This window comes from Poecilia formosa, unplaced genomic scaffold (assembly GCF_000485575.1).
Source record: "Poecilia formosa unplaced genomic scaffold, Poecilia_formosa-5.1.2 Scaffold597, whole genome shotgun sequence".
In the NCBI taxonomy this organism is placed as follows: Eukaryota; Metazoa; Chordata; class Actinopteri; order Cyprinodontiformes; family Poeciliidae; genus Poecilia; species Poecilia formosa.
This window is the reverse complement of record NW_006800536.1, coordinates 137,348-148,310: the sequence shown is the minus strand read 5'-3', so window position 1 is coordinate 148,310 and position 10,963 is coordinate 137,348. Positions and strand designations below refer to the sequence as shown.

General features: G+C 49.9%; 1 protein-coding gene across 1 annotated transcript in view; it reads right to left on the bottom strand.

The window, feature by feature from the left end:
- dag1 (dystroglycan 1) overlaps positions 1-10,963 on the bottom strand; it is a 41,863-nt gene that overhangs the window by 20,260 nt on the left and 10,640 nt on the right. The window contains exon 2 of the mRNA XM_007541266.2: positions 3,009-3,628. Coding sequence (XP_007541328.1) covers positions 3,009-3,425 — 417 coding nt within the window. The 5' untranslated portion in view covers positions 3,426-3,628. The remainder of the gene's footprint in view (positions 1-3,008; positions 3,629-10,963) is intronic.

Below are 10,963 nucleotides of genomic sequence, written 5' to 3'. Positions count from 1 at the left end.
GATCAGGACCGAATGATGAACATCAGAGACCAGAGGACCAGGACCAGAACCAGAACCAGTAATGGTTTCCAGAACCAGCTGAATCATGAATGAATGTGGAAGAAAATAATCAGGAACATGCGAGTCCATCTGCTGCTGTATGTTTAATTATATAGCAACATGGCCGCCAGCGCTGCGGCGGCAGTAACCTCATGGCAGCGTGCTGCAATGCCCGGCCCGGCCCGGCCCGGCCCGGCCCGGCTGACTCATATGTTCTGCTGGGTTTTATCTCCTCCCAGTTCTCCAGTTTTCCGCTCCTGTCCTGCCAGTCAGGCTGCGGAGCTTCGCTGGAAAAACACGACGGCTTGAGATGCAGAGCAGCAGAGAGACGACAATTAAAGACCCGGAGAACCGAGCGACGGGTTCTGGAGGAACCGCAGTGAGATCCCAGCAGGGGGGAAAATGTTCACAGAAACAAGAAAAACAAAACAGAAAATTGGAGATGGAAAAAAACTGATAAACTGAGCAGGTTGTAGTGGCTTCTGAGGGTCCTAGTTAAATCCTGGTGAACTTTTTTAGGTCCAGGTGTGAAATGTAAAATAAAATGCAAAATATAAAAACACTGACTGTTTCAGAACCGGTTCCCTGGAACTCAACTGGACCGCCGGGATGAGGAGGACCAGCTTCCTCTGCAGCGTTTAAAGGTTCAACAGAACATCTCAGACCAGATCGTGGTTCTGTTTGTCAGGAAATCTGAACTTAATGAGAGGAAAAGGTTTGAAGTTTGGATCAGAACCAAACCCATCCCGACCATGAAATGTTTCTCCTGACCACCTGATAAAAAGAGTTGCAGTCTGCTAAGCTAACAGCAGGGCTGCTAAGCCAACAGCAGGGCTGCTAAGCTAACAGCAGGGCTGCTAAGCTAACAGCAGGGCTATAGGCTTCCAAGTTTAATCCCACTGAAACCACAGACTGTCGGATTCCCTTTACTCTGACACCACCAAATAAACTCCAGCTGAATAACTGTCACAAACAGAGCGCTGCAGCGGCCATCTTTACTGCCGTAAACAGAGCAGAAGTCTGACTGCGGTCACATTAAACTAGTAGCAGGAACGATCGTACAAAAGCAGTTTGATGTTTTGTATCTGAAACCTGATGGAAGCTGTAGGTGATGAACAGGAAAGCTCCGGATGAACGGCGATGCATTCACTGTCAGCGGAGGGTGAGGATGCAGGCGGGACGGGCGTCCTGCAGGCGGACCCCGCCCCCCAGGTTGGTCTGAGAGCAACACTTAGCTGAGAAATTGATTTGGCCTTTTCCTCTGAAACCCTCGGCACCGCCGACCTTCCAGAACAACTGGGGGGGAAGGAAGAGGTTCAGAGGGAGGGTGCAGGACGAGCAATAAAAGCTGAGGAAGAGGAGGGGGGGAGAGGGTGTGGAAGGAAAAATAAAAAGGAGAACAAACTCCCAGCTCTCCTCATCAGGACGGGGAATCTAACCTGTAACCTTCCATGTTTTCCCCAAACACACAGAGACCTTCCTGAAGGGCCTCCAGCCTCTCCTCCTCCTTTTGTCCAAACCCCCTCATACCCCTGCCCCCCCCAGCAGAGGGTTAGCTTAGCGACCCCCCGCCCCCCGGAATGAAGGATGAGTGGCAGGACAACAAAACGAAGCAGAAACTTTCAGAGCCTCCTGCTGCTGATGGGACGTTTTCTGAGACAAACAGCGTTCCCCACAGAGAGAGAGAGTGTGTGTGTGTGTGTGTGTGTGTGTGTGTGTGTGTGTGTGTGGTGAGCTTCATTAAAGCAGCTAAAAGTGCAAGCTACTGTTCAATAACACTGATGTGATCTGATGTGACAGAGTGAGAGAGGGATGGGACTGGAGAGATAAAAGCAGCGATGGAGGGAAGATGGTTGGTGTGTGTGTGTGTGTGTGTGTGTGTGTGTGTGTGTGTTTGTGGTGATGAAAAGGGAACAGCAGGACAGACGAGGTAACCGAGGAAACCAACGGCAGGAGTTAGGACAATCAGAGCTGGGGGTTGTGCTGCAGCTGCAGGTGACGGAGGACAGGAAGGAGACGGGACCTTAATGTCTCCTCTGAGATTTCATTAGAGAAAATCGGCTATTTTGGAAAATGAGCTGCGATTACAGATGAAATATTCCTGTGAAGGACCACAGAGCGCCGATTCCTGCGGCAGGTTTTCAGACGGATGATTCTCCAAGTTCCTGAGTGGAGAAGTTTCATCCACCGGTTCCAGGGACCGGCCCGGTTCTGCCTCAGAGGAACGGAGATCAGCACAGCTCTGAATGGACTGATCACTGAAGGAGAACTAAGGCTAAGAACCTCTTCAAGTCCGGGAACTTCATGGTTCCCCCACAAGAAGATGGAGAGGGTCAGCAGCCTCTCCCTCCAGGACCTGCTGATGGACGACAGGAACCCACCCAGCGTTGGGTCCATCAGGTCCATCAGGTCCACCAGCCAAGACAAAGAGTCTCCTCTTGGACTCTGATTGATCTCCTTCCTCTCCTGAGAGGTTCTTCTATGAGCAGCTCCCCCAGCAGCCCTGAACTCATCGTTATGGGTCATCGTACCATCAGTGGTCTGTCGCTGTGCAGCGTTTATCAAGTCCAGAGGATCCAAAGCTTCATTCACAGCCTGATGGTGACAAGCTGCTGATCAGGCACTGCAAAAACACAAAACCTTACCAAGTCATTCTGGTCTACTCTCTGGTGCAAATATCTCAGTTCACTTGAAATAAGATGAAACTCAAGTATTTCAGCAACATGTAGAGTTTTGTTCTAAATGATAAATTCCTTAATATTAATGAAAAAGTTCTAATTCCACTGGCAGATTATTTCACTCATGGAAAACTGTCGAGTCTGTGCAGAACCAAAATGACTTGGTGAGATTTTTAGGGTGTTGCCTCTCCGGGCCGTCTGACTGGGAATCGACCCGACAACCCACCGACCACAGAGTCCAGGATCAGCAGCTTAATCTCCTGCTCTGTAAGCTGCTTTGAGCCGACTCACCTTGACGATGTCTCCCAGGTGAACATCCTCCATCTTGTTTGGCACCTTGATCTGGAAAACGCGGCCCACCGCCGCCGAGGAGTCTGGGAAAGCTGAGGACGCGGCAGCTTCCTGCCGGCTCGCCGCCACGCTGCCAGGCTCCGCGGCCCGCCGGCTGTCCATCGCTTCCTGGAAGTCCTGCAGCAGCGAGGAGTGCATGGAGGCCTCCAGGTCGCCGCCCAGCTCCTCGCCGTCGCCGCCCGCCTCCAGCAGCACCAGTCCTCCCAGCATGTCCAGCTCCAGCTCGGCGCGGGCCGCAGGCGGCGTCCAGCCCGCGGCGGCGAGCAGCAGCACCAGCAGCCAGACTCTAGTCCTGGGCAGAGTCCCGCCGTGACCTCTGACCCCCCTCAGCCAGCCCACACCGCCCTCACTGCACATTCTGGGCCTTTTGTCTGCCTGACGGTGAAGCAGAGAGCAGCGGGAAGGAGGATGATGATGAAGGAGGGGCGGGCCGCAGGGGGAGCATGCACCCCCAACCAATCCACCAAATCCGTCCTTCCAAACCCCCCGCCTCCTTTTGTCCTCCGCTCTCCTCTTCCTCAGAGCGCCGGCGGTCCCATCGGGCCGAGTGGGTCGGAGATCTGGAAGGAGAGAAAGACGAGCGGTGAGCGGACGATGAAGAACCTCACACCCATTCAAACCTCAAATCTGGCTGGTAGAAACCCATCCTGCACCGGAGCGCAGGGAGTAACCTGATTAGTTCAGCTCCGGTTTGGGAATAAAGGATGAAAGATGGAGAGATGAAGGAGGGGGAGGTGAAGGTGACTTAACCAACAATAACCGACCAGCCGGGTTTCTGGGGGAGTCCTAATGAATGCATGCCTTCTCCATTGTGAGAGGTCAAACCGAGTGTGTGGAGGTGTGTGCTGCAGGCCTGAACTCAGACCCCTCCTGACTGAGTGTGTGTTGGAACAAAAGGCCTCAGAAAGAGTGAAAGAAAGCAGAGAAAACGGATGGGAAAGAGGGAGCGTCCCGCTGTGATTCCACTTTGTCCCGTCAGAGAAAGTGGATTCTCTGCAGGAGTTTCCTGGCAACAACACGCCGCCTCCCAGGTGGAGCAGGAGCCCACCGCCCACCTCCGGACCAAACTTTGCTTTTAATGCTTTAAAGCTGCTAAAAACACTTTTCCATCATCTAGAAGTCCAGGTGTAGCCTCACTCTGGTGGGTTTCTCTGAGAAAACTTTATATCCACGCCGTTCTCCAGCTGGCGTTTCATCCTGCTGCTCTGCTCGTTCGCTCACTTCTTCCTGATCCAGTTTTACTCATCAGACACAAACCAGCGGCCATTAGGCGACGAAAGGCTTGGAGATGAGGGAGTGTGTGTGATGGAGTGTGTGTGTGTGTGTGTGTGTGTGAGACGGATCAGACAGACGGAGGTAAACAGTCGGTTGTTTTTATGCACCAACACGCTGCATGTTGTGAACATTTTCCTAAATTATTCTAATCAGCTGCACAAATTTCTCTTGTTCTGAATATGCAATTTTTAATAACTACAATATTAATATTTTACAGTTTTACCCTAATTGTAAATTAGTGGCACCTTATTAAAACCTTAGTGTGAATACAGACGCTTCCATTTATCTTTAATGTCTCCACTCTGGGACAATAAACTTAATTATTAATCTATTCTGTTATTTCCTGTTGCCATAAAAATAATGCAGGTCAGATTTATGATTTCTAGTCACCATAAACTCTGATGTGACAAAACCTGAGCTGTGCTTTTCCAGGACCATCAACCTTTAACACATCCCAGAAAATCATTCAGCCTTTTTGTTTGGGGTATATAATCCGTGTGATTATGAGGCTCTGATAAAGTTTTGTCACTGTCAGAATAAATACCACAAAATACTGAAAATGTTTAGCAAATATAAAATAAAATAAGTAGCAACAGAACACATTGAGCCTCACTGACATCTGATAAAACTTTAACCTCTAACAGATGCTAACAGATGCTAACAGGAATCCTGGGTTCAGCTTTGTGCTGCCAGGTGATAAAAGCTAATATGTAGCAACAGGTGCTGCTGCTGCTGTAGCAAGAGTTTGATTACAGCCAGATTCTGAATCGGTTCTGAGGTATGGATGCAGGTTTGGACCAGGCCTGAGCAGAAACCCTGCTGAGTGGCTCCATACCCGCAGCAGGAGGACGGCAGGTCCCCACGGAGTATCATGAGAGCCTGTATTAAAGCTCAACTCTTCAGTCCAGGAGGCGTTCTGCCAGCAGAACCAGAACCAACACTGGGTTTTAACCAGAACCTGTCGGTCCTGCTGGGTCACTCTGACCTTTAAGGAGTTATTCTATGTGTCGGGTTTGTGAGTTTAATGTGAAAGAGGCTCTGCTCTATTTTTAAAAAGCAACTGCGATGCGGCCGGTCAGGGTCTCTGCTGGCGAGCGGTGCTTGGACTGGGCCAGAGGGAGCGGGTCGGGTTCAGAACACTATGTGAAAACTGCTGAGAGCATCTAAAGATAGAAAGCTGCAGATGCATTTCCTATTTGGTGTGAATGACAGGGCAGCTGCTGCCTGGCGCCGCATCAAAGCGCGACCCAGTCTGGGTCTCCGCATACCAACAGCCACACAACATCGACCCAAATAATAATTACAGCCATGTGACCCGGATTAATCAGCACTTCTGTCACAAACACAGAAACAGCCAGCAGTCCGTCCAGGTGTCATCAGGGTCGGAGCCGCTCCAGCTCCCAGAATGCACTGCGTGTCGGGAGGCGCAGCCCCGCGAAACGACAGACTGTAACAAAAACCATTAATCTGAACACAGGAGCAAGAACCGGACCGGACCTGAGAGAACGTTCTGGAGAAATGTTCATGAAAAGCGTTTCAGGTGAAGGACGAGCGGCTGCCGTCTGATCAAACTTTGATCCAGCAGCATTTCAGCTTTAATGTTTAAACCAGGCTGCAGCTTGAAAGAGAAACCTGATGAAAACGCTCCCTGTTCTGGATCACCGTCCGACCCGGAGGATCCTACAAGTGGAAACCTGGAGTCCAAACAGAACCAACATCAACCCGGAAGCAGAACCTCTCCGGCTCACTGTCTGGATGTGAGCTCACAGGAAGTAACCCAGTCCGGCAGAACCACAGACATGTTCTGTCCTGAACTCATCCAGTTCAACATGTCCGTCCATGAAGGCTGTTTTCAGAGATTCTGGCTCCAACGTAGAAAACGTAGAAAAGTTTCGGCGCTGATGGGTTCGAACAGCCTCAAAGCCAAACTCAAAAATCTGAACCACAAGTTTGACTATCGCGTTTTTAAAGGTTCAGCTGTGAGACTGGTGTGAGTGCATATGTTTGTTAAAGAACATTTCTGGTTAATCTCACATATAATCAATACTAATCTCATATAATCAATAATCGTTTTGGCAGCGATCGGCTCGGTGTCCGCACTGAAACCTGAAGAACAGAAAGATCCTTCACCGTCACATGGTGGAGAAATACTGGAGCAACAGCAGCAAAGACCTGAGGACAGAATTCAGATCATCATTCTGCACAGAAAACCTCAAACTTATTAAAATCCTGCACAACAAAACTAATTAGTGAAAGTCTGCAGAGTCGTAATGACCGAACCCTTAAGGAGTCATTTAGAACCCGATTTGGGTTTAGTTAGTCCTTCAGAAAACCCGAAACGGCTCAGCATGTCGGAACTTTACCTGGAAGGAAGTTTTAATCCCAGCAGGAGGTTCTGCTTCTGATCCTCCTGAAAATAAACCAACAAAGAAGCAAACAGACGTCAGCGCGTCTCAGACATGAGCGGTGGATGGCTGAGATGAGAACCGGGCCCCAGCTGAGCCCGTTTCAGACAAACTGGATCCAGAAGGTGTGAAAGTTCCTGTCTGAACCTGAACTGGAATCTGCAGCTGGAATTTCCCCCAGCAGCCAATGAAACGCAGCGAAAACCACTCAGGGGCCAATTATAGTGACAGCGTCCCCACATGGGGGCCAATCGGACGGGCATCAGAACCGGGCCGGTCCTCACCGCAGTCGCAGCTGACGCCTCTATTAATGGACTGCTGGGCGCCAGCAGAGAGCGACGCGTTTCCTCTGGAGGGAAGTAGGATTACACCGTTTACCTTTACAATGAGATTTAGATGTTTAGCACTCAAATTAGACACGGCGGCGGCGTTCAGCGTAAACAGATTACTGCTGCGGTTGGAGGGAAGAAGTCCGGATTGTTCCGAGTCTTTGTGCCGGTTCCGACCTCGTTATCGGCTCCTTATGGAGGGATTTTCAAAGTTGTGACCTCTGAGCAAACAATCTGCGCTGCCTCCAAAAATCCTTCAACTGAAGTCAGATTAATCTGCGCTCCCGCTCTTAATTACTCCTGTAATTAGCTCGGCTGCAGTTGGAACAGGACGGCGAGCCGCAGAATGATCCGCTGCCAGAAAAGCAATCAATCACCGAGCAAATCCACCGTCTAGTCCAAGGCCGAGCCGCCGCTAGCTGCCGCTACGCCGGGCCATATGTGTGAACATAAGGTGGCAGGCAGAGCCAGCGCCATGCCGACACTGAAACTCTTCCAATGAATTAAAAAGCATGTTGAGCGGAGGAGGAAGTCCAACTGGGCTTTGTTTCAGCAGCCAGCCGCGTTTCCCGAACCTAAAGACAGGATTACTGCAGAACATTTAAACCAGGTTTCAGATGAAAGCAGCAGTGAGTCAGAGCCCTTCCTGCAGCAAAGTAGGTCAAACATGGAGGAACCAGGATTTACTGGACTTTACAGGACAAAACACGGAGATGCATGAAAAGAGGCGATTAGGATTTAAAGGATGAACAAAGAGAAAACTCAGGCTGACAGATCAATGTTTACGATTCCTGAATCACCAACTTCACAGCAATGACTGCTCCAAAACTGAAACTCGCGTTTTATTAAATTGATGTCATTGACAGAGTTTATCATCAACTGAAAATTAAAAATCTGATCAGAGACGATTTTCCCCAATCAGAAATAACTGATAATCCAGGAGAGCGTGGACAGGACAGAGGCTGCGTCATGCTGTGGGCCTGCCTGTGAAGACAGCACTAGTGGAGCAACATCCATGCAGAGACATCATGATCAGAGTCCAGAACCCCGGCTGAGGAACGGGAGGGAACCACTGATGGGCCGGATCCGGACTGTCGGACTCCCCAGACGTGTCTTCATGGCGACGCCGGCAGAGAGACGGTTTGGAGAAACTGGACCAAAACAACGTGAGAAAACTGAACTGAAAACGGTTTTCCATCAAAACATCCGACTTCCTGACAGGTTTCAGATGGAAACTAGAAACTTTATGGGATCTGGAGCTCAGATGAGTTCTGATCCGAGCGGTGGGAGTCACTTCAACAGAACCTTCAGAAACAACATCTGCAGATCCAGCTGACCGGAACATCTGCAGGCGGCCGTTTCCGGCCGCTCCTCAGCAGCCTGCTGGAAGCAGGGCGAGTTCAGGAACGTCGGGACAGCAGGAACTCCAGAGGTGAAGCTCTGTTGGGTCACGCCTCGATGAAAACATGAAGCCCGGCGGGAAGCGGCACGGCGTCCTGAAACAGCCGCCGTCAGATCGGTGGCAGGAGGCGGAGCGGCGTCCGACCTCCCGCTTCCATAAACACGGAGCAGGACGGATTACAGCTCCGGAGTTACACAAGCAGACGACCTGCGGCGCCTGGAACGCCTCAACTCCACAAACAAGATCTCTATCTGTGGAATCATCCTGAGTGGAAAACAGGCCCCACCGAGCGCCAGACATCCGGACTGAACCGGCACATCAGCCCAGCCCTAACCCGACCTTCACCGAGGTCGGGGCGTCCCGCCATCCAGCGGTCTGAAAACATCATCGGGATGGACTCAGGAGCCCCGGCCCCTCGGGCCCCTCGGCGCTCAGCAGCTTCTCCTAAATGAGGATTTAATTTGAGGCGAGGCCCAAAACAAATAAACAGCCGTAAGAAGGAAAGCAGCAGGAGGGAATCATGGGAATTATGGTTCTGCTGCAAACGCAGCCAAACATGCGTCCACTTTGATCAGAGCTTTTCAGTGTGTGTGTGTGTGTGTGTGTGTGTGACAGAGAGGATGCTAACAGCTCATAAGGGGAAATGTTGAGACTCTTTTCATTATAACGATGCAACTGCTGCAGAAATGAAACATGAAGGCGTCCCACAGGGAGGGCCGAGACATAATTACTGCTGAAGAACCTCTGATTACATTCTGAGCTTCTCCCTCGGTCCAATCCACACCGGCTAAATCTGCAGAGATCAGTCGACAGCAGAACGTCCAAACAGCTCATCTGACACTTTACTGAACCTCCAAAACCAGAACCAAACAGTCAACGACTCTGCAGGCATGGGCTCACCTGGAGGCTCACCTGGAGGCTCCTGGTGAAATCCAGGTGAAATCCTGGAAACTAAAGTTTCTGTTATAAAACGGTGAAGCAGCAGCATTCACACCGGCCCTGTTCAGTCCGCTTTCACCCGACTGCAGTCCGTCTGCCTATAAACTCTGGTTGGTTTGAATGTGAAGGCCAAGCGGACCGGAAACCACTCCACCAGCAGGAAGTGGACTACAGCACAGGGCATTCTGGGTAAATACAACCAAAGCTAACGTGCTAGCCTACTACTAGCAGCAGAAATGGCTCCTGGTCTTTAGCCTAAAGAGAAATCCTCCAACTGCTAAAATCCTCCATCTTGTTTCCATCTGGTGAAGAAGGAAGTTGCTCTCAGTGTCTTCAGAGGTTTTTGTGTCGTTTCCTTCAGTGGTTCTTGGTGCAGCGCCCCCACAGGCCAGGAGGGGAACAGGCTGGTTTGACTCAGAGCCACAGCAGCTGGAGGTGGAGCAGATGTTCTGGTTCTAGTAGAACCGAGTCGACCGGACCACTAGGAGGGAAACATCCTGAGAATCTGCTGCCCCTCCCCTACCTGCTGCTGGATATTAGATAAAAAGATTTCTTAAAATAAAAACTAAAAGTAGGATCAGTACTAAGGCTGCACATTATATGCAGCCGAATGACTGAAACTAGAAGAGCAGATCGCTCCTCCGCTTCAGTTTAACGATGTGTCTGTCTGGCGTTTTTAATCACAGCTTCATCTTTAATAAATAACGACAGCATGTAGTAACAGATTATTCTAAATTAAAATCTTACTCTCTAACTTTCTGTTTCATGTGAAAGTTCAGAAAAGATGCTTAGTTTTCTGAATCTCAGCTTGTTCCTCCTGAAGCCATCCCAGGCGTAACCATGGCAACGTGACCACAAAGCCAGCAAAGTGAAACTAATGTTATTAAAATGTTTGACATGTCTGCCGTTCAGGGTGGAAAAAGCTTTTAGTCTGGATCACTTTCCTTCACAGAACCTGATCATGGGTCGGTTCTGAAAACGAATTAAAACGAGTTTAAAGGGATTACAGCCTCGATCCACTGGACATGAATATTCTCAGCTCCTCAGAACATTAATAACTCAAATGATGAACAAGAAAGTCAGTCAGAGTAAAAACCCAGTCCGATGTGAACTGACCAGACGGAACCTGGGCTGGAACCAGAACCAGAACCGCCGAGCGAACCGTTGTTCACATTTAAACTGATTCAGCCTGAAGAGCTTCAGGAGAACAAAAGGCAGCAAAAGAGATTTAAAGGTTCCTGGATTAGTTTCTATTATTCTGGAACAAAAAGTATGAGCAGCTTAGCGTGTGTGTGTGTTTGTTTGTAATACCTTGTGGGGATGATTTTCCTGACATATGCTACGTTGTGGGGACCAGGCTCAGGTCCCCATGAGGGGAAACCCTGTTTTTGGGTCAGGGGTCAGAGTTAGGGCTAAGGTATGAATTGAGTTTTGGTTGGTTAGGGTTAGGTATGTGATGGTTAGGGTTAGGAAAAGGGTAAAGGTAAGGTTTAGGCTGTAGAAATGAGTAGAAATGAATGGAAGTCAATGGAAAGTCCCCACAAA